Source organism: Calonectris borealis, chromosome 5 (assembly GCF_964195595.1).
Source record: "Calonectris borealis chromosome 5, bCalBor7.hap1.2, whole genome shotgun sequence".
Lineage (NCBI taxonomy): Eukaryota > Metazoa > Chordata > Aves > Procellariiformes > Procellariidae > Calonectris > Calonectris borealis.
In genome coordinates, this window is record NC_134316.1 from 36,048,421 (window position 1) to 36,073,036 (window position 24,616).

The 24,616-nt window shown below is 34.6% G+C and overlaps 1 protein-coding gene across 1 annotated transcript in view; it reads left to right on the forward strand.

Moving 5' to 3' along the window:
- RYR3 (ryanodine receptor 3) overlaps nucleotides 1-24,616 on the forward strand; it is a 256,141-nt gene that overhangs the window by 115,254 nt on the left and 116,271 nt on the right. The window contains exons 24-38 of the mRNA XM_075151795.1: nucleotides 468-627; nucleotides 1,047-1,194; nucleotides 2,145-2,350; nucleotides 3,064-3,238; nucleotides 4,905-5,113; nucleotides 6,370-6,554; nucleotides 7,285-7,321; nucleotides 7,665-7,825; nucleotides 8,378-8,543; nucleotides 11,954-12,040; nucleotides 12,414-12,640; nucleotides 13,695-14,496; nucleotides 15,041-15,241; nucleotides 15,841-15,943; nucleotides 20,348-20,485. Of these exons, the coding sequence (XP_075007896.1) occupies nucleotides 468-627; nucleotides 1,047-1,194; nucleotides 2,145-2,350; nucleotides 3,064-3,238; nucleotides 4,905-5,113; nucleotides 6,370-6,554; nucleotides 7,285-7,321; nucleotides 7,665-7,825; nucleotides 8,378-8,543; nucleotides 11,954-12,040; nucleotides 12,414-12,640; nucleotides 13,695-14,496; nucleotides 15,041-15,241; nucleotides 15,841-15,943; nucleotides 20,348-20,485 (3,005 nt within the window). The remainder of the gene's footprint in view (nucleotides 1-467; nucleotides 628-1,046; nucleotides 1,195-2,144; nucleotides 2,351-3,063; nucleotides 3,239-4,904; nucleotides 5,114-6,369; nucleotides 6,555-7,284; nucleotides 7,322-7,664; nucleotides 7,826-8,377; nucleotides 8,544-11,953; nucleotides 12,041-12,413; nucleotides 12,641-13,694; nucleotides 14,497-15,040; nucleotides 15,242-15,840; nucleotides 15,944-20,347; nucleotides 20,486-24,616) is intronic.

A 24,616-nucleotide genomic window follows, 5' to 3' on the forward strand; every position in this document is an offset into this window, starting at 1 on the left:
AACTACAGGGTATTAATTAAATGAAAATATTGTAAGGTCATTTTAAAAATGCTTGATACGAACCCATACCCGATATGGACGTACAGAGCACATGATTGGTCATGCAGATCTTTAAAATAGAAATTACTTGAAAGTTTTAAATGACAAATATTAAAAAAGTATAAAGAGTACTCATTTAATAACAATTTGGTTTTTTCGTAGCAACTATTTAGGGGTGCACATACAGATCTAGGTCACATTTAATTAGGTAGGGTGCAAGTAGGTGGAAAATGAGACTCTGCTAGAACACAATTTATATCCTTGTCAATGACCAAATGCAATGCAGGACTTTTTTCAAAGAAATGGGAGAGTAGGAGATTGAAAAGTGGAGAGAGAAAGTGAACCCCACCCTATGAACGCCACATAGAAAACTTTAAATACCATTAGTGGGGTATCTTGACTCTCTGTTTTCCTTTGTTGACTTACAGTTATATGATGTCAAATGGATATAAACCTGCCCCTCTTGATCTTTCTGAAGTGAAGTTGTTACCTTCTCAAGAATTTCTAGTTGACAAACTAGCAGAAAATGCACATAATGTCTGGGCAAAAGACAGAATAAAGCAAGGATGGACCTATGGCATTCAGCAGGTAAGGACTTCTTTAGATGCATTTGGAATAAGTAAATAACATGAGATTTTGTTTTCTGGAACATCAGTTGGGAGTGTTAAATAAGAGGATAAATACTGAATGTCGTGTAATATCTGGAAAAGTTAGAGGGGGTGGGGAGCAGGAGAAGAAGCCTTGCCCATGCAAGTCTGAGTAGATTGTCAGACCTGCATGGCTGCAGCTGCAGGATGTATGAGAATATATTTCCATACTTCTCTTTCATTCTTGTCTTTAGGTTTTTAATATTAACAATTGGGCTTGCATTCATAGAACTGTTCTTCATCAATATTGTTTCTCTCCTGTAATCTTCACATTATTTCAGAATACACTCTGTCTCATATAAAATCTTTGTGATGTTTAAACACAGTTTTCTTCTTGTTTTTTTTTATAACCCCTTTTAGGATCTTAAGAACAAACGTAATCCTCGCCTAGTGCCATATGCATTATTAGATGAACGTACTAAAAAATCAAACAGAGATAGCCTCCGTGAAGCTATAAGAACGTTTGCAGGCTATGGTTATAGTATTGAGCCACCTGACCAAGAGATAGGTATGTACTTTCAATACGAATCATGGCCTTTTTTTCCCCTCAGTGCTGGGAAAAAAACATAAAACACTGAAATAAATAGGGAAAACATAAGATATGAATTAATAGTAGTGTATTTTTGCAGTGGACTTTAATGAAAGGTGCAAATATACTTTGTAAATTACTTGTATATTACTGAGATATATTCTTCTTAAAAATTGGTTGTAGTTAATGATATGATAATTCTAATTTCCATGATTTTTAGATTGGAGAAAATCTGGAGCATGAGTGGACATATTGGTTTTCATTTGGAAATAATGAAAGAAATAAAATAATATGGGATTAATTTAAAAGATTTTTTTTACATGGTGTGCAGATTAGGTTTGACTACTTCAAGTCAAACTCGATTCTTAAGAAGTAGTCAAAGTAGTGCACCAAGTTCAGTAATTTTTTTTTATTGAAATGAGGAGCAGAAATTTGTTTAGAAGTTTTTCTTCATATTTCCTATGCCACTGTAATTTTTTGACAAAAATCCAAACCAAAACAAAACTTATTTGATAATTTTTTTAAAATGTTCTAAATGTATTGGCTTGTGTAGGAAAGTGTTTTGTTGTATTGTAATACTGCATTATTGCATTGGATTGTATTGCATGTAGTAATCTTACACTTCTGAGGTTTCCTCTAGTCAGTTTTGAGTTTGGGGCTCTGCATTGAGTGATACTTTGAAATATTCTGATTCTAAATAGCGGATAATCACTCATCCTGTATAGAATTAGAATGTGGGAGGCTCTGTATGCTGATTACTGTTACTCCTTTTTTAACTTTTACTGTGAAGGTTCTTAAACATGAAATGGTAGATAATGGCTGTTTTCAGATATAGAAAATACCGGGGACAGATGAAGAGCTAAACGGTGGCGTTTATAGTTTCATCTAATTATAAAAGGTGGGGGTTTTTTCTCTGTTTATTTTTACAGCTGACCAAACAGTGGAAAAAGTCAGCATCGACAAGATACGATTTTTCAGAGTAGAACAGTCTTATGCAGTGAAGTCTGGAAAGTGGTACTTTGAATTTGAAGCTGTGACAGGTGGAGATATGCGTGTTGGCTGGGCCAGGCCAGGCTGTCGACCTGACATAGAATTGGGCGCTGATGACCAAGCATTTGTATTTGAAGGAAGCAAAGTCAGTACATCTTTATCTTTTTTTTGACCTATGAACAGGCTAGGCAGAGAACTACCGTATAGGTTTCCTCTGTATTCTCCAGATCAACTACTGTAATATTTTTGATTCATATAAAGATATTTCTGAGCTCTGTTTCATGCTGCATAGTATCTGCATTTTGGTTCTGGTTGTTGAAATTATGCTAACAAAGACATGTTGGTTTATATCTATCTTCCTACGATATACTCAACTGAGTAAAGAAGTCTGTTGTAAGCATAAACAAAATACAGCATTCACTTCCTTTTTTTTTGTAAGTGGTGTTTTACAAAAATAAAGCAAAGATTCTTCAATGACTGGAAGAGAGAACCACAGTTCTGTTTTCCCTTTTCTTTCTTTTCTGCTTTCTGCACATTCTTTCTTCCAAAACTTGACTCCGAAAGGACCAGATGGATGATAATGACACTGCATGTGAGAAGTGGAATCCAATGAACAATGGTTATCATCCAGGTTCTAAACTGCTGTTTGCATATTACTGAAGTTAGGGTGCCTTAGTTTCTCTCCGTGAAATAACTAAGATAATAATTAAATTAATTACCTGAAAGCCATGGTCAGTACTGTTTGCAAATTACTTTGAGATCCTGGAAGGTGAAATATTTGTTTGTTTTACTTTATTTATTTTGTGTTTTATTTTTTAATTTTAGCATGGTGTTTATTTACTTGGTTTTTTTGTTTAGGGCCAGCGTTGGCATCAAGGCAGTGGATTCTTTGGACGAAGCTGGCAACCAGGAGACGTGGTTGGTTGTATGATAAACTTGGATGACAAATCAATTATCTTTACTCTGAATGGAGAGTTGCTTATAACCAGTAAAGGTTCAGAACTTGCGTTTGCTGACTTTGGAATAGAAAGTGGTAATTTTCTTTTTATAGTTACATGGTTATGAGAAGAAGAAAAAAAAAAAACAAACCCCAGAAAAACTAGTCTGTCATAATGGCTTAGTGAGCTGAGAAATCGTGTTTCACTGATGTGAGCCTTCAGACTGTGCTACACATTAACTTCACAAAAATTTATTTTAAGAGCGCTTATATGGCACAAATTGATTTTCTTTTTTTCCTTTAACCACAAGAAGATATTAATGGGATTTCAGTAATCAGAATGGGTAAATTTTCTTCGAGCCTTGTTAAGCTTACTCACAGAACTGAACTACAGTGTTAAGAAGAAGTGGTAATAATAAGCATCTTGAAAAATTCCCAAAAGCTGAAATGTAGTCTTTGATTATCTCACTGGAGCATACACATATTATGTCCTTGTCTGTGAAGGACAAAATGAGTACTATGTGGTGAGAGGCTGCACCAAAAGAACAAATCTTTGCAACATAAATTGAGTCTGATTTGTAATTTTTTTTTTCTCTGTCCTATTCATAGCTTTTCTGCATTTCTCCTTTTCCTGGGCTGTTTTTCCTCTTCTGTTTTTGGCCTTTGCTTTTTTGAACAGTATTATCTACATGACTGTATTGAAGGAGGCAAGGAATATTTTCAAACTGTTTTGTTTTATTTTTTAGTTGACATTTTCTTTGGAAGCATATCTCCTCCAACCAGTAGTAGCTTCATGCCCGTTAGTAATTGCCAAAAGACTTTGCAATTGCTTACTGTCCCTCTTTGGTCTGACCATTGATACAGTTTTTCTAATGGTAGAGAATGAGGGACTGTCTTAAGAGAGCTTTTCTGAAGGCTTAAAATTGAAGTGTAGGACAGAAAATTTCTCCTTTAGAAGTTGAACTATTGGCTTTTCCCTGAAATTGCTCCAAGTTCTGTTTCTTGCGAGATGGAGAAATAATTCAACAGCCTTTCATCCCCGTCTATTGGCTGCTACATGTATATGGAGACCAAAAAGGTTCAGTCATAAAAAATGCCAGCATTAAAGAAGTGTGTATTTGTCCATCATGAATGATGGAGGGATGAAGGTTGGAAACAAATTTATAGCTACTAATGACAAACTAAATTTTAAACAGATGTACTGAGATACCTGAACCTCATCTCAAAGTCCTTTTTGAAACGTCAGTGCCCTCAGAGAGCATACTTAACATTTGTTAATAACTTTGATCTAGCCAACATTGTCTTCCAGTGTCCAACTCATTGTATAAAGGCATGTTTATTAGTCTAAAAATGATGAAGATAACTGATTCTTCTAATAAATGAATAACTGATTTGACAAATCTTGGTTTTTTAAATCTGATTGTTCACAAAACTACCTCTTGACTTGACATTTTTTTGTTTGTTGTTCACACAAATCTACTTACTAATAACAATTGTAAACTGGTTTAATGCTTAAATAAATGGGATAGTGTGTGTAATGTCCATTCATTGCCTAAGTCCTCAGGGTTTTTGGTAGCAATTGTATTGAACTTAAACGTTAGTATTGAAGGTGGCTTTAAATGCTTGCTACTGTCATCACTTCATGTGCATTACTTGTAGGAGCTAAAGTTTAGTTCACATTAGATGAATCCAAAATAGAATGCTTGTATTCTCCAAATAAATTACTGTTGACTTTTTTGTTGTTGTTGTATCGTTTTCTTAGGTTTTGTTCCAATTTGTGCACTGGGTCTATCTCAGATTGGTCGTATGAACCTTGGAATGGATGCCAGTACATTCAAGTATTATACAATGTGTGGCCTTCAAGAAGGTTTTGAACCTTTTGCTGTCAACATGAACCGAGATGTTGCTATGTGGTTTAGTAAACGCTTACCAACGTTTGTCAATGTGCCAAAAAATCATCCTCACATTGAGGTAACATTACATGTTGGGGAGACACCTGTTTATCAACTGTTTGTTTAGCAAGCTGAGACTTTAAACCCTTACTAATACTTACTGTCATCAGATAGTTTGTCATATAAATCTATTAAGTCACTCTTAGATAATTCCAGATGATCTTGTCTATCTCCAACTTAATTTATGGTAGTATTACCATTGATATGGGTATACCTATCCATTCTATTATATGTCTTACTAATTTATGTTGTTGTGGTTAGCTTCTTGAAACATGTCAGTTGTGATGTCTTAGAACCATTTTTTACATTCTACCTTTCTTAAACCTTCTCTACTATACATTCTTCTTAAATATCTAAAAATTGTTCAGCTGAATTCAGCATCACTTAAGGTATGGAAGTGTGAGCTAAACAAAGACTGATTTAGTCCACTTCACTAATCTGAGGGACATTTAAGTGTACTTGTCATGTCACTGAGTGATATCTGTTTCATTCATTCTTATGATGCACCTGTGACAGGAATTCCACAAATCCTTAACTAATCTACTCTAGAGTAGAATAATGTCCTATGTTTTGTATAAAATATTCCATATTAATATATTCCACAATTACATGTTTGAATTCCTGACCAGCTTTTGTACTATAATCCCTAGGCCATTTAGTTTAATTTAAGTGTTTAGCCAATTATTCCCTAATACTTATCTTTGAACATTACCTTCTTAAACAAAATGACTTCACTGAATTCCAACTAAATGATCTCAGCTTTTTTTTCAGTTTATCAGGATCATTTCAAGTGTATTCCTGTCTTTAAAAGTTTCTGAAATGTTCCTATCACTGAGTTTAAAAGCATACTCACTTTTTCAGCACAAGGAAAAATAATATCATCAGACTCAGACTTCATAATGATCATCTGAAGGATTCTAATTGATATTTCTTTGTGTTGTGGTAGAAAACTACGAATTGTTGTGAAGCAATTTTTCAGTGACTTGTGCACTCAAAGTGAATTAATTTAATAAAATCTATACTTTTCTTTTTTAAATGCTGTATGGACCAATTTGAAAATATTTACTGTAGTCAGGATATACTGAATCTGTTGTTTCCCTTGCTCTTCAGGCTAGATTCCCTGTAAGAGAAGAAAATTGCATAGTTTTGAAATTAATTCATTTTGAATAATTTAAGTTGACTCTTCAAGTTATCTCATCCTCTAGTTGCTTAATGAAACTTTTCAGCATTTTTCTTGGAATAGTATTATTTTAAAATTATTTCTATTATTTTTAGATATGGAGAATTGATGGAACCATTGAGAATCCACCTCGGCTAAAAGTTACTCACAAAACATTTGGCACACAGAACAGCAATTCAGATATGATATATTGTCGTTTGAGTATGCCCATTGAGTTCCGCTCATCATTCAACTTCGGCATGGGTGTGGAAAATGCTTCATCTGATGTTTTCCATAAACGGTTAGGCTTGCTTTTAGTTACCCTATTTCATGCTTTCAATGTAAGTGTAATATGTTCTATTATTCTTTATGACTATACACTCATGATTTCATACTTGTTTTTGCACTAAGCACACACTATCATGGGATGCATGTTAATGAGATTTTTTTGTTCTTGATGGTTTTAGTAAATACATAACACAATTTGCTGCAGAATGCTATATCCAGACAAGAGAGAACCGTTTTCATCTGAAGAGGTGCATCACAAGGTTTATAATTATTCATTGCTAAGCAGCTGCCATCCTTTCAAAATCATTGGGATTTGCAAAGCTCTTCAGCCAGGCTGTAAAACCACCTCAGAATCTTTTGTCCACCCAATTAATGCTTATCTACATTATTGTTCAATAGCTCATTGTTATTGGAAAAGTGACTAATCCATGCAAAGAAAAAAAAGATTGTGGGGCAGATTTTTAAAGAGACCGGGTGCTGCTGAGTTCAGCACCTGCCAGCATTGCCTTCACCATTAGTTAATTGCTGTAAATCTATCTCTTCCCCCCCTCTCCACCTTAACTGCAATCAATTATTTTGGGTATATTTGTATCCTGTACAGTCTTTGCATACTTAATTTGCATACTCGGTACCCAGCAAACATGAGTTATCTTGTAAGTACACTTAGTTTAATAATGAGTACTTTTTTTACTACTTTTCTTTTTTTTTTTTAAACTAATTTACTGATGTTCCTTTATCTTTAGAAAGCACAGCCAAGAAATTGCTGCTCCTTCTACTATAGTAAGTAAATACGTTGAGATGCTTAGTTCTTCTTACTTTTTGAAGTATTTAGTCGTGTAGAAATTGATCTGTTGAAAGAAGCCTTTTTAATCATTTGCTATGATATAACACTGTGAATAAATAATAATGCCCAGAGTTGTATGACTAGAGGCATAAACCTCACTATCTTAAACCACTAGTCTGTTTTTTTTAATTTAGGAGCATTTTAAATGACTTATTAAGAGAGTGTGAATTATTGTTATTAAAGTTTGATAAATAGGAGGTTTTTTTAATCACTGTTTGAGTATTTCTTGATAAAATAATTTCAATTTCTATTACTAATATGTTCTTTTCCTCTTTTTAGTATTTTTATTCACTACGGATATTTGCTGGCCAAGACCCATCCTCTGTCTGGGTTGGCTGGGTAACACCAGACTATCATTTTTACAGTGAGAATTTTGACCTAAATAAAAATTGTACAGTGACAGTTACTTTAGGTGATGAGAGAGGCAGGGTTCATGAAAGGTATGGATTTATTTATCACTTATTGAAGATTGTATTTTAATACTGTTGTTCAACAATGAATTATTCAAAAGCTTGATGATATTTTAAACGTTAATTTAAACTAATAAGAAAATTGATTATGGAGTTAAGAGTGTTCCGTGCTCATTTATACATGAATGTGTTTTACATAGACTTGTTAAAGTGAGTATATTTATCATTAATGTTCTGTTTGAAATAATGTTTTGTGATGCTTCTTTCTTTTAAGATCCATATTTGGTCACTGTGAATGAACCTGTTATTTGTTTTAATGTGTCTTACATAAGCACACAGAAGCATGTGAAATTGTTTCATAATTATAAAAAAGGAAAAAAAAAAAAAAGGTCCACTTAGTCTAATTCCTTACCCATAATGCTTACATTATTAAAAAAAAGGGGGGGTTGTTAATGAGAAAACAAAACTAATAGCACCTTTGACGATCTCTATTACTCCATTGAAAAGTACACCTTCACTGAATACTCGGTCAAGTTCAGTGTGACCTATGATTTGTTTTCTTTGTTCTTGCTGTTCTTTCAGTGTGAAGCGCAGCAATTGCTATATGGTTTGGGGAGGAGATGTAATTGCTAATTCCCAGAGATCAGGTCGCAGTAATGTTGATTTAGAAATTGGATGCTTTGTTGACCTGGCTACTGGAATGTTGTCATTCACAGCCAATGGAAAAGAGCTTGGCACTTGTTATCAGGTATTACCAGATTTTCAGGAAGCTATCTAATAAGCTGGTCATTTTGATGCTATTATAAAATTGTTTTTCTTGTTCAGAAATCTAACTGAACACTATTCGTGTGACAATAATGTGTTTTCCTATATTATTCTGTTTTATCCCTCTTTTTCTCTCTTTTGTAAGGCTACATTTTTCTAACTTCTTACAGTTTCAAATGTTGAGGGTAGATATGTTCAGAAAAATATTTTTTTACCTCTCAATTCTTGTGGTTCATAATCTTGATTTATAACGTCAATTATTCTTTAAAATATTTTTTGTCAACTAAATCTGTTATACAATATAGGGGAAATAATTATTTAAGTTAGCATAAGGTCAAAATTAGACTTTAGATATAAGGTCAAAATTTTTGGTGTGGATTGAGAAAAGAAATTTAGTTTATTATTACCAGGTTTGTGTGTTCTGCAGATAGCTATGATTTGGAGATCTTGTGATTTGATAAGTTCCAAAACCCAAAATTCAAATACGCATTAACGTGCAAAGCCAAAATAAATGGGGTGGGCCCTAAATGCTATTAATGTTCTCAAAACGTGGAGTCATTATGCGAATGGATCAGTAGTTAAGAGAAGTTTTCAGCACCAGATTGATGAGATTTGGTCTTAGTAAAATCAGTTGTCCATAGCAGAGCATCTACTGTGCAAGAGATTATCCGGTGTTAGGACCAATGCGTCACTTTCTTCTATGTCAATAAAAACTCTACAAATCTGTAATACAGATGAAACTTAAATGTTACTCAACTACATTTAGTGGAACTTTGTATACTGAATACATTGAAAATGAATGCGGCAGGGTTGCACGCAGACTGTAGTTGGGGATGGGAGATGATCTAGCAGCTGTGATTTTGGTATATTTTGTAAGAGTAGTCAGAGACTTCAGTGCCATGCTGGGAGGATATTAAATGTCAACATCCTGGGAAAAGAAAACAGGAGATGAAAGTGATTAAGCCCCATGCTTTGCTGGTTTTTTTTAGCTAGATAAAAATTAATATGACAGCTTCTGAACAAAGCCATGGAAGTTTTAGTGCAAAAAACACTTTCAGGTTTTTCCTCTTATGACTTGCAATTAATATAACCACGTTCTTTGTACTAAATTTAAAATAATCTCAGAAAATACAATTATTTCTCTTCTGTTTCCTCTCTTTTCCACGGAAAAATACCTGGAGTTGCTTTTGGAAATGTTTTTTCAATAAACATGTTAGCACCTGGTCTGTTGAAAAATGAGAACACCCAGCACTTCCTGTAAAGATACACTGGTATATTCCAACAGGAGTGTTATGTCTGAGGGTGAAATATTTCTCAACTTTTGCTTATTTCAAGTAATTTAAATTTTTTCTCTATTTTTGGAAGTAGTGAAACTAGTCTTATGTAGTTTTCATTTTCATTTCTTGAATATTTTTACCATAAAATAAAATCTTTAAAATACTTTAGTAAATCTAATCTCTCACCCAAATTGCAGCAAATGACTGATATTTGCCTGGTCTAGAGGCTGCGGGATAATTATTCTAACCTTGTAACTGTTTGCACTTTTCATTTTGATTAACTGAAGTAGAGGGGCAATATTTGTATGGTGTTTTCATTCTAAAAGGCCTACAGGTCAATATATTGAGGAGAAGAAATTAATTTTGCTGTAGTTCTTGATCTAACTATTGAATGCCATGGTGATATTCAGAAAATAACCCACTGTCTATAATATAAAAGTAAATGAAAGATAGTGTATACATATATATTTGAGATTTCGTCATTAATTATCAGGCCCATGTTAAAGTATTCATAGCAGAAAGGACATCTTAAATATTAGTTTACAAGATGTTTTATTTTATTCTGAGTTAGTAATGGTTTTCTGACCTTCAAACAAGATTAGAAATTACAAATTCATTATTACTAGGAAATACCTATCTTTGGTCAGAGGCTGAGAGTTATATTGTCTCAGTTACTTTCAGGCTTTAATGAAATAAAAGACACATTTTATTAGTAGTGTCTTTCAGTCCAGGATACCTTTTGTTTCTGGATTTGGGTTTATGGTTTTTTTCCTTATCAAAATGATTAGAATGTACATACCTGGCACTACTTTATTTTGTCTATCCCAATAGTCATAGTTCTGAAAAAACTTTATTCTGCACACATGGTATTATTTTACATTTTGTTTAAGTTATATTGTGTTTTGGAGCTGTTTTCTCGTCTAAAAGAATATGGATTTTTTTTTTTGTGACTCTCTTTCAGTTTATTGTTTTGCAATTTTTGATAGTTTGCTATCCTCAAAGTTAGGAGTTGTACTCCTTCACAGCACGAGTATTGTGATTGTACTTAGCATGTATAATGTATATGCATAGTACACAAAATACACAACGATGTGATTAAAGTATTTAATTGAACTCCTGAAATCTTGAATTGATTCTGTTGAGTGTACCTTTTTTCAGCCACCCTGGAGCACTGAAATCTTTTTAATAATATACTACTCTATAAGCATCTTTTTAATTCTTTTTTCCATGGCAGTAGGGGTGGGTGATCTTGTACAGAATTCTTCAGAATAAACTGGTATTACTACTCTGACATGTACTTTGAGTCCAGCTGTAATGGGGAAATGAGGATAATGTAGCTGTCAAAAAAACCCCAAACCCAAGCAGACACTTTAAAACTTCAGCACTGTGATTCAGTGTGATTCACTGTGGTTTTATAAGACTGCAGACAAATGCTAAGCCTGGAAATAAAGAGATCTTTGAGATCTTTACAAAAATTACATTCTTCTACTTTTGGAGTATGGATCAGAAATTCACTAATCTTAACAGGAAATAAAGATTTGCACTATCCTGATCAAATGATGCGCTTTCACCCTCTTCTTATCCCCCTCTGGCTACCTCTGTCTTAGAAATTTAGAAATTTGTTTTTGAGCTTTTTTGGTAGTGATTACTTTATCCAGCATAAAATGTGAAAGAACTCTGAAATATGTGTGGTGGTCTAAAAAGCTATATTCTACCCTGTGTTGGGGGTGCGTTTCCTGGAGCAAGAGCCAAAGTATGTAGCTGTAAAGTGGCTGGATTTTTAAGGAGCTGCTCTAGAATGAGGTGTTGAATCTGGATATGTTTGAGAAGAATCAACACATGGTATTACCAAAGTTCTTGTTATAGGTGTTGAGAGGACATAATGCACACCTGCCTGAAAGTTAGGTGGGCCTATAAAGATAACTCAGTAAATGCTTTACTATATTAGAGGTAAACTACAGGTAGACAGTAATCAACACTTCAATACAGTGTCTGCAGTTATTTGATAATGAAGTATAAGCTATATAGTATTTATTTTATATCATATCATATTGTGGGAGGAGATTCTTATCGCTTTTTTAATTTTTTAAATTTTTTAATCTCATTTCTCTTCTAGGTTGAACCAAACACAAAGCTTTTTCCAGCAACTTTTGTACGGCCTACGAGCACTAACTTGGTTCAGTTTGAACTTGGTAAATTAAAGGTACAAAATATTCTCTATAAAGGTGCTTTTAAAAATCTGTTTATTTCCACGATCATTCCTGCTCAGTTGAATTTGTTTAGGAAGATTGAATCAATGGCGTGACTTTTTATTTGACTTCTACATTTACCTCTGTAAATGTAATTATTATATGAAGTTAATTGTTCAACAAATCTAAACTATTTGTCAAAATAAACTAAAGTTATTTGGGGAGAACACCTTTCATGCTGTTGTTTTTTAATGGATTTTGTTTATTGCAATAGCATATGTTTCTATTAGGACTTTGCTATCAATAAATTATACTTCCTTTTGGTATTATAGGTTTATTCATAATTAGATGTTACAAAAATAATTTTAATACACTTACTTGTTTCAGAATACCATGCCTTTATCAGCCGCAATTTTTAAAAGTGAAGAAAGAAATCCTGTTCCTCAGTGTCCCCCTCGCCTTGATGTGCAAACAATTACACCTGTTTTATGGAGCAGGATGCCAAACAGCTTTCTGAAAGTAGAAACCGAGCGTGTCAGTGAACGTCATGGCTGGGTTGTGCAGTGTTTGGAACCTCTGCAGATGATGGCACTTCATATCCCAGAAGAAAACAGGTACATTTGGAAAGAATGAGAGTGACTTAATGTGGACAAAATGTATTGAAAGCTGATACCTGGATATTGGTTAAACCTGCTTTGAAGAATATTTACACTAGAGTTGTTTAGAATTTCTGATCTTATCTGCTTTAATATCATATTCGTGAAGTTTAAGTAGATACAAGAGGCTGAGTAATTTTAATGCCATGTGATGAAATTTGCATACATAAGAGAAAACATGACTATTTTGATTTTATTTAAATTATAAAATAATATCTCTTAAATCGCTAGGTCTTTAAACATAGAGATTTTCTCAGCTTGAAAAAAACAAATATAAAGAACATGCAAGTACTATTTTGCTGATTTTTTTTCTGTAATAAAAACATGTAATCTGTTCCTGTTTCATCTGCTCTGAATTTGCATGAGTTAAGTTTTTGTGTTCTTATTGACAAGATCCTGACTTTCTTAGATTTTCATTATGTTTTGTCTTCAGAGTGAGGATAATAAAGATGTATCCAAATACCAAATATCGTAACCAGTGACAAATCAAACTATTAAGCAAAAGCTGTACTTTTATCAGTTATTTTGCAGCTTCTTTTAATAATTCAATAACCAATTTTATTTATTGTTAATAAAATTGAATTCAAGAAAAGAGTAAAAATTACTGTGTTTTGTGGAAAAAATGAGACAGTAATCCTCAATAAAGTATAAAGGCACTGTTTAGTGACAGTATTACCACAGAGTTTCAGCATTCCAAATGCATTTCTTTTAAAAACAAGCAAAAAATTTAAAAACAAAAAAAAATTTACCATAGCTTCCAAAGAAGCTTCTCTATTTTACGTTTTTCCTTTTTTTTTCCTATGGAGTACTAATTGTAAATAATCTCATCAAATTATTACTACCATTTACTGTGGTTTAATGATCCACATGTTATAAGATTAGTCAGTATCAACCTTAATATTAATGGTTTAAAGTGGAACTGACCAAAATGTGCAGAGATTATAAAACTTTTCTTTTACAAAACTAGCGTTCATGAAATTGACTGGTGTTCTGTTTCTTTATTTCATAACAGATGCGTTGATATTTTGGAACTATGTGAACAAGAAGATTTGATGAAGTTTCACTACCACACTTTAAAACTCTATAGCTCAGTTAGTGCTCTAGGAAACACTAGAGTTGCTTATGCACTTTGTAGCCATGTGGACATCTCTCAGCTATTTTATACAATAGATAATCAATATTTACCTGGACTCCTACGTTCTGGATTCTACGACTTGCTCATTAGTATCCATTTGGAGCATGCCAAGCAAGCCAAGCTCATAATGAACAATGAATTTATCATTCCAGTTACAGATGAAACTCGAACTATTAAATTATATCCTGATGAAACAAAGAAGCATGGTTTACCTGGAGTAGGGCTTAGCACTTGTCTGAAACCAGGCTTTAATTTTTCTGCTCCATGCTTTATTGTGACCAGTGAGGAATGTCAAACATCCAGCCCAGAGATACCCCTTGATACACTTAAATCCAAAGCCATAAGTATGCTAACAGAGGCAGTACAATGTAGTGGTACTCATATACGAGACCCTGTTGGAGGACAGGTTGCATTCCAGTTCGTTCCTGTTCTTAAGCTGATAGCAACATTGCTCATAATGGGGGTTTTTGATGATGATGATGTGAAGCAGGTGTTACTCCTCATTGATCCCAATGTGTTTGGAGATCACAAGGAAGAAACGGAAGAGAGGACGGAGAAGGAAGAAGTTACACAAGTTGAAGAAAAAGCTGTAGAAGCTGGGGAGAAAGCAATAAAAGAAACGAAAGCTCCTGCAAAGGGCTTACTGCAGACAAGATTACCAGAATCTGTTAAGCTTCAGGTGACCATTTAATATAAATGTATTACATATGTTCTACTATTGATGAAAGAAAGGTAGTGTTTTTTGTCTGTTCTCTAGTGAGAGAAGATTTGTAAGATTTGTAAGATTTGAAATTCTGAAGATCTTTATTCCACTTTGCCTTATAACCTCACATTAATAACCAAATTTGATGATGATACAGTTTTTTCTACATGTATCTACACTCAAAATAGATATGCAAATACTTATTTCATAGGTGTATTTTAAAAGAGAGAGGGTTGGACCACGTCATCTTTAAAGGACCCTTCCAACCCAAACTATTCTATGATTCTATGATTTCTACATGTTTTGAGTGCGTGGAGTGAAAGATTGTGAATGCAATATAGTATTATTGATCAGATAATAAAACTGTATAAATTTGTCACCTTTACAGCCTTAAAAGAATAATACGGGAAAAAAGTCTTTCATTTTTACAGTCTTTTGCAGTGTATAGTATCCACTGCAGTTCTTCCCCAATTAGAGTTTGTTAAACTGTTGAACTTAAGTCTGTTTTTTTCTATCCTAGATGTGTCATTTACTCAATTATTTCTGTGACTGTGAGCTACAACATAGAGTGGAAGCAATTGTATCATTTGCAGACCGTTATGTATCAAAATTGCAATACAATCAGAAATACAGGTACAATGAACTCATGCAAGCCTTGAATATGTCTGCTGCTTTGACTGCCAAGAAGACTAAAGAATTTCGGTCTCCTCCTCAAGAACAGGTAATATTAAACAAATGGCTGAATCTAAAGATAAAAGAAATAATTTGTGTTGGTAAAATAGACTTCTGACTTCTAAACTACCATTGGAACTGCTAGAGAACCAAAATTGAATTTGAAATTAAATTTATTAAGATGCCACAAAATACTGAATGTCAGAATGCTTATACCTGTACTCCAGAATTCAACCTCTAAACCAAAGTTAACTTAGCATTTCTCAACGGTATAGAAAAATTGAACATTACTGCTCAATGCTGAGGAGCTGAGGTTCATCCAGTTCTGCAAGATGATGATAATTTGATAATTTAAGTTGTTAAAAGTTAGCATGAAGTTAGTGGTGTGCTGACATTTGTATGTTGGAAATAGTCTTTTCTACCTCCAGGAAATAGCTTTATTATTAAGTGTAACTGTATTTTGATGTTAATTGTAATTAAAGCGTACGAAGTACCATTGCTTTAGCATTTCCTTTAAGCTGTATTAGAAATCTATGTTTTATGTTAATTTGATTATAAATTTGATTATAAACAGGTAAAGTATGGCTATACATTAGAATACGTCTTATGCTATCTCAATGTTTTAACTATGTTTTAATTCCCTTAAAGATTAATATGTTGCTGAATTTTCAACTGGGAGAGGATTGTCCCTGTCCAGAGGAGATTCGGGATGAGTTATATGAATTTCATGATGATCTTCTAATTCACTGTGGTGAGTGGCATTTTTTTGTTACATTTTTTGTTTGTCTTTTTGACACTTTACATGAAAAAAGAGCAGATCAGTTAAAAAAAAAACTAGTATGAGTTTTTTTTGTTACGTGTATTACTGTCTACATGGTGACTTTCCTGACAGACTTTGGTGCATACTACAAAAGTATGAGAAACCTATGCATGGTTTTAAGTTTCGTTGTTGTATATCTATTAATCTGGTATTATTCTGTTATATATCAATTTTAGACGTAATTAGAAAAAATAAAAATGATCTAAACAAGAAGGTTGGATGACCTTAAAAGATTTATATAGGCATGTATATGTGTGCACACAGATAAAAGGTATTGAAAGAACATTATTGCTGTGAAGTTGAGCAGTAGAAAATTTAATAAAAAGCACTGGATGAGGGGTGGTGCTGCTGCTTTAGTTTAGTGGTGTATACATAACTGTGATGGTCAATCATTATAAAACACTACTGCACTGCAGATTACAGCTTGAGTTGCCCCAGTCATTGGATCTGTATTTCCTTAGGGTATCCTCAAGGGTGAGCTATATCAGATACCCTGTGCAATTTATGTGGGTTAAGGAATCACATTTTATACGTGATGCCAAAAATCTTCTGTTAGTCCATTGAGATCTTAGTCTAATCAAGACAATCATGGAATTATTAGTCTATTTACAATGATACTAATATTTATAGTCTGAGTCATCCAGTTTTTACTGCTCATTCCCAATAATTATGCAGTTAAAACTGATATACCCAAGCTTTTTCATATCTACCTACTTGGTAGATATATTGGTAGTCACTTTTCCAGTGCATTTCTTGGTCCTATGCTTGATGGCACCCATCTTGTTCAAGAAGAAGGGGACAGGGTCATTGCAGGAATTGACAGCATCTCAAGTCCTTCCCCAGGAAAAGCATGGTAATCTTAACAGTTTCTTCCTCCTCCTCCTCCTCCTCCTCCTGTTTGCTTGAGGTCACCTTTAAATGTTTACTAATACAGTCTGCTAGTTCTTTCTTCACTGGTTATCCCTAAAACCAGTTTTATCCAGTTCATGGAATTGCATTCTTTTAGTGACCTGTAGTTAACAGTTTGTGATGTCTGTTTGTAGCCATAGTGCCTCCCATACCATTCTGTGCTTGTATTGTGAAAACTTCTGCTATCATCTTGTGCTGCTATTTCTGAGTAGCCGATTAGAACCTCCAGCAACCATCAAGCTGTGATTTCTTGATAGGCTAATTACCATTTTTCAATTACCTCAGCCTTAGCCTCAGCCAAAGATGAGTAGGTCAGTGGGTATCTAGGTTGTATTTCATCAGCTTATTTCTGAGGATATTGTATAAGACAGTATTAGAAGACCTTAAAATCAAGATTTGTATCTGTAAGGTTAACTACATTATAGGTGGAAATATAGTTGGTATAATGTAATTCGGTTTTGACAATCCTGTGTTGATTGTTATTCATCCTTCTTTCTAAGTGCTTACCAAAAACTGCTTCTTTCAATCCGGCATTTTTGTTCCAAGCGTTAAAGTGAATAATTAATATTGTAGTTAATCCTTTTTTCTACCCATTTTTATTAAGATAGATACCATCATCTCTGTTGTTCAGTCACTTAGTACTTGATCTGACCTATTTGGCATCAGAGAGTTCTCTGACACTCCAGGATGATTATGTAAGACCCCCAACTTACTTGGAAATGTCTTATATATTTATTTTACCTTGAAATCTTGTTGCTGGTATTATTAAGTTAGCTTAGCTCCTGATCACTCTTCATCTTCTCATGAGGTGAAACCCTACTGATTGTAGTTTTTTTTTCTTTTTAGGGATGTACTTTTATTATTGTTGTTGTGGTTTAACCCGGCAAACGCTGCACAGCTGTTCACTCGCTCCCTGCCCCCAGTGGGATGGGGGAGAGAATCAAGGAAAAAAAAAAGAAATTTGTGGATTGAGATAAAGACAGTTTAATAGAACACAAGAGGAAAGGAAAATAATAATAATAACAACAATAATAATAATAGAATGTACAAAATGAGTGATGCACAATGCAGTTGCTCACTACCCTCTGACCGATGCCTAGCCCATCCCCAGGCAGCAATCCCCCTCCCCGACCAACCCTCAGTCTATGTACTGAGTATGTTGTCATATGGTATGGAATACCTCCTTGGCCAGTTGGGTCAGCTGTCCTGGCTGTGCTCCCTCCCAGCTTCTTGTGCACCTGGCAGAGCATGGGAAGCTGAAAAGTCCTTGACTAGTGTAAACTTTACTTAGCAATAAATAAAACATCAGTGTGTTATCAACATTCTTCTTGTCCTAAATCCAAACCACAACACTATACCAGCTACTAGGAAGAAAATTAACTCTATCCCAGCTGAAGCCGGGACATTGTTTACTACATTATAAATGTGTATGTTGAATGAGAGAGAGAATTGAAGATAGAGAAAGCACAATCTCATGATTAAAGTAATTTATTGATTCTCTGGATTCTAAATAAAACCATACTCATTACTTTGTACAGATTTATCATAGGTGGTCACTGCGAATAAATGCTCCTCATTATCTTTCAGGACTTAGTCCTGAAAATCAGTACTAAGCAATCACAGCTGCAGATAAAATGAATAGTAGTTGTGGTTGGAATATTTAATCAGCTTTTTAATACTAAGTATACTATGCAGTCTAAGTGGAAAAATATGCATGCAATCAAGTAATTAAAAGCTGCTTCATAATGAATATATGCAAATAGTCTGAATTAAACTTACTCAGACAGTCTTAATCCTAGCATGTTGTAACTGTGAGTGGTTAATTTTGCCAGCAAAATAATAGTCCTCTGTCGTAATTTTTGTGTGTAATGTCTTGGTTATAAACAAAACAAACAAATTTGCGACAGATTTTATTGCATAATATCAAATTGACACTTATCTGGGTTGGAACCATCTGTTCCAGTGCATCGACCTCTGCCACTTGAATTAAGTGATTAGCCAGTAGCAACATGAGATGGTCAGCTTCTGAATGGATTGCAACTCTAAGAGGATGCAGAATGAATAATGAATGATATGGAGCAGTGAATGAGACCCTGTCTGGAGCAGTCACAGACCTCATCTCTTCCAGTCCAACACTGTCTTAACTCATGATCCCAGTGCATTTCTTCTAGTCCATCCATTTCAGCTTCTCAAGAGTTTTCCTCCCAGTGTCTCTCTTGCTTCCAGGGCCTAGCTTTTTTTTCAATGCCAGATAGTTTCTTGCTTTCTTTAACATCCTTGTCTGCTTTCTCTTTCCTCTCCTTATTGGCTACATTTCCTGTTCTTACATTTTCCAGACTCTGTAGCCTTACTTCATTCTTAGCTTTTCATTTTGCCCAGCCAGTCTCACTTTTCCCATTCCTTGAATTCCATATGTAGTCTCCAATTTCAGTTTCTAGATCTCTCATTCTCTCCCACTGCCACTGAATTTTTTTCTTCTTAGTCACTCCTAGTCACAACTTTAACTCCTTCCCCTTGGTAGCTGCCAGCAGCAAAGTTTTTCCAACCTGATACCACATTTCAGTTCTTTTTTCCTTTCTTAGTTTCTTTTTTTAATACCAGTTTTAGCCTCTGCAGTTTATTGTTTTCCCTCGGCTCCAGCTTGTATATCTTTAGTATTCTGTCTGGAAATCTTTTCCTTTTCTCAATTTCACTTTGACCAGCAGCCAAACAGCAAAAACTTACATTTCAGCTTGGCACAATTAACTTTGGTCTGAAGGGAACCTGCTTACATGTTCTGTGCTTCTGCGCATTACACGTGTGCCATCTGATCATCACTAAGAGGTGTGAGAGATTTGAATAGTTGTGAAGCAATGTAGTGAACTGAACTGTATGAAACTACCTTGTAAAATGACATCCCATCTCATCATAAACATTTTCAGGAAAAACACGTATCACTGGTATAATCTCTGAACCATCTATCTTCTTACAGTTTTAAATTCAGTTAATATGTTTGTTTATGACTGCTGAATATTTCAACTGAAAAATTGTACTATATTGTGAGATACAGCCATACATTTCTTTCTTTACCTTACATCCTGCAATATGAAACAAAGGGTCAGATATTTAATCGAATATGACTCTGAGGCAAAATCAGTTGCCATAGTAGAATCTTCAAAAAATACCACCTCTTTGGTCATAATACTGAAAAAATAATACTATAAATCTGGATATAAGAAGTATGTGTACCGAAATAAACATAATTTGAGGGGTGCTACTGTAGCTAACATGTTAAAGCTGCTGGCCTTACTACATTTTTTTTTTTCCTGTATGAAATTTGCTGGTTAAAAAAAGTTCCTGTAGATGTTTTTGGTATTGTTTAAATACTGAAGGAGTTAATCTTCAAAGGTTAAGTTTTGTTTCTAACCAGTTTTATTATCTGCTAAGGTATTCCACTAGAAGAGGAGGAAGACGAAGAGGAAGATTCTTCCCTGACTGGCAAACTCCGTTCATTAATCTACAAAATCAAAGGTCCACCAAAAGCAGAGAAAGTAGAACCTAAGGAGGAAGAAGAGAAATCTCCTAGTAAGTTTTCTTTCCACATAAATACTTCCATGATGCAAGTGTTAGAGGTGTACACAGTCAACAAGAGTGTATTTTCTAATAAAACCTTATAATGGACTGAAGAAGGAGATTACCTGTTTAAGTTCCTTCCGCCTCTTAGAACAATTATCCTACATACTGAACATCTTAGATGCATTGTTAAACAAGAAGTTAAAATGGGTGGAAGATTTTGGATCCAGATCGTCAACTCTGGGGTTGAAAATTCGCATATTCTTTACAAAGAAATGTAAAAAGTTAATTATGGCACAATAATCTAGACTCCAGCATTCCAAACTTGAGAAGTTTCCATTTATATGTTTTTTTTAAAATGCAAAAACTTTCTTCTTTACAGCTTAACTCTATTTCAATTTTCTTTGCTGCATGAGAAGCTGTATGCATCCCAGTACCAAGATATATGTGACAAAATGGTTTTACAGTTCTTGGTTTTTGTAGAAAAAGGGATGGCTTTCACTTACTTCACTTGATGATGGTGAATGTACACATTCATTAAAAACTAATTGTTCTGATTTATCTCAAGCATCACAAACATGCACATATAAATATATATCTCCATACCATATCCTTTCTGACCATATCCTTTCTGAATTTAAATAAATTTTCAATCTATTGACTAATTAAACAGAAGGAACATCTTTGTTTTCACAAGTACAAATTCTGTATTCATAAATGCTTGAGTTAACAGAATTTTCCAGAATTTAGTACTGCTATTTTTTATTCTGCTCTTTGCTTCTGTATCTTTAACATGTGTCTCTAAAATCAGAGGGCAGAGAAAAATACTGTCTGGATATCATCAGTTTGCCTGAAAACTTTTCTCTATAGTTTATAAATCTCATTTACACTGCCCTTAACAGTGAGCTTTCATGTTGCCTAAATATACATTAGAAGAACAGATACCATTTAGCAGAAATGTTTTTAATGTTCCTTTCTGCAGCAGAATATTATAGAGGAGGAGGACTGGGATATCCCTGTGTGTTTGCTTAGTAATATTAAGCTATTAACATTTCTTAAAAATAGAAATATTTAACTCAAGTTAAATATTTCAAGTGGAAAGTCTGTGTATATGTTTTGAAACTAATAAGAGAGGCAATTTAATCCACAGACCTAGGAACAATATATATGGGAGAATGTATATTACATCACTGAAAACAGTCCTTCCACCTAGCACAGCTGAATAAGCACAACAGAGAACTGAGAGTAACTGTTACAACAATACAATAATTTATTTATTTATTTAAAGTTAACTAGTTTAGTGGTGTTTAGAGTAAGCCAATAGATAGTCTTTATTCCTCTGTTTTCAGATTTGTAATGTCTTGTGGCAGTGATTCATAGAACCAAAGAATGGCTGACGTTGGAAGGGACCTCTGGAGGTCATGTAGTCCAACCCCCCTGCTCAAGCAGGGCCACCTAGAACAGGTTGCCCAGGACCACATCTAGATGGCTTTTGAATATCTCCAAGGATGGAGACTCACAACCTCCTTGGTCAATGTGTGCCAGTGCTCAGTTACCCTTACAGTAAAAGTGTTTCCTTTTGTTCAGATGGACCCTCATATGTTTCAGCGTGTGCCCATTGCCTCTTGTCCTGTCACTGGGCTCTGACAAGAGCCTGCCTCTGTTTTCTTTACACCCTCCCTTCAGGTATTTATGTACCTTGAGAAGATTGCCCCTGAGCCTTCTCTTCTCTAGGCCAAACAGTCCAAGCTCTCTCTTGGTTGATGTTGAGCAGACAGGTTGATGAGCTTTCTTCTTAAAAAGGCCTGACACTACATGTTGCAAGGCACTGTGGATGTTGGTTGGACTTGATTCATATGATGTATGTATCAGCTGATAACATATATATCCATTTTGTATATTGTATTAAGAGAAAGCTGTGCAAAGCTTGACAGATGTTAATCAATGAAAGTTTTTACAACTGAATTGAAGTTAGTTCTTATAAGAAGCGTAAATGTAGTTGAATCAAGGTAATTCTACACACAGAGGAATGATGGATAAACTTAGCACTGTAATTCATGGTTTTGGTAATACAAAAAGATGAAAAGTTTGTCTTTTCTGTAGAAGAGTAAATTAAAATGACATTTGTTGTTATTTATATGCAAATGCCATATGCTTGCCATATTTCATATCTGTCCTCTTATTACTTTACCATGCCCAATGGCATAAAACAAACTGTCGCGACTGAGTGGTTTAGAGGCCGCCCAAAGAATCACCGTCAAAGATATTAGCAGAAAGTGATTTTAATAGAGATTTATAAAGGTGTGACTTAACAGAGTTCGATGGCAAGGTTCATTCTATTATTTACTACACAGATGAAACGTATAAAGAAAAATCATGTTATGTCTAACCGTTTATATCTTAGAGATTATATGAGTTTAGCAGCAGTCTAGGGTTCATTGACAGTTTTAGCAGCACTTAATCATTAACTAATTTAATATTTACAAAGGAAATGTTAGTAGAGCCTACTATAATCATGACTTAATTACAGATTATGCTTACTCTTAGTTCGCACACACACAGACAGAAATATATATATAAAAAAATGTACAAAAGGCACCTGTTAAAAATTCCCTTCGAGTTCGGTGGAGAAATATTCATGTAAAATGTCTTGGCATTTCTGAATGGGCGAGGGTTGAGCCTTGAGAATTGAAGATTTTCAGTCCAGATCCCGTCGGACAACGGGCTTCTAAATATTACCGGCTCAAGGTGTTGCAAACTCTGAGGGGCATCCCACTCAGAGGGAGATGCTGGGTGCAGCCCGCTGTGGTCCCAGAGAGCTCAAAGGTTCTCACTGAGGACCACTGTTTATAGGTTCGGAAGGTGATTGGCTTTAGTCATCCATAAATTTCCATCCTGGCCACAGTCCCAAATGATAATTACTAAAAAATTCTCAAGGTTTCAGTGTTGTTCCACTTGAGCTACAACTCTGATAAGATGACACCTGGGCCAGGCTGTAGGGGTACGTTCCCAGCCTCTGCTATGCAAAGTTTCTGATACGGTCAAGGAGCGCTCAACTGTCAGACTCAGTACACCAAGGCTGAGGTTTCACAGGAATTTCTGAGATCAACAAGTGGCCCAGGAGACGGGGGAGGAAATGCACCACCACAATCCACCGCATGGCTGAAGTTAATCCATCTTGATTACAGAGTGGCGATGTGGTCACCTCTTGCCTCTGCCCATAAACGGATCAATGCTGTATTCCAATTGTAATTTGAGGGAAATTTTTGGTTGGTATACTTAATTATTAAGCTTTTGTTAAATGTGATTAAGCTATGTTATATATGTGAGGAGGTTTAGGTAATAGTGCCATTTGTTTAGTTATCTTCCACACTCTAACATAGAGAACAACATTCAACAACAAGCATAGTACAACAGAAATTAGTAAAATTACAATGGAGTATAACATCTGACTCAAAGTTCCTATTGCTGTTGGCGACCATCCAAATGAGGCATCCCATCAGTAATGTTCTCCATCTTCTTCACCTTTTCTAGGACATGGTGTATCTTCTCTGCATCATGATGGCCAGTAATCAGAGTTTTTGTCCGTTGTTTCGAATCCGGTTTAGCAATAGTTAAATAGTTAAAAGTCTCATCCCATGATCTTGATAAAATCACAAATACAGATATTTGAGTGGTTATATGTTTCCACAGTGGTGTTGTCTATAAATATAGAATCACAAAGAGTTCTCATACAAACACATCCAACATAAGTACACATAAGTACAGTTTCAGGGGTTTCATCAGGATGTATTTCAAAATGACAAACATTTTGTTCAGTGTCAAGACAAATGTCTTGGGCCTTAATGGTATTGCTTTCACAAATAAATCTCTGTTGTTCCCGTACAACACATGCATTAACATCAATAGTTTGCCATTTGTTCCCATTTTGTTGGGCTTATACTCTATGTTCTAACAGATAGAGGACAGTTCCGTTGTGATTCAGTCCCAGCGCGATGATTGGGTATATGGTATATACCGAAGCATTGCGTATTGCTAAAATGAAAGCTGTGACTTTGCTGTCAGTGGGGTCATTAGTGAAATTGATTAGACGCCACCAAGATTGGAATTCCCTGTCAAACTTAGTTGCATCATCCCAAATTA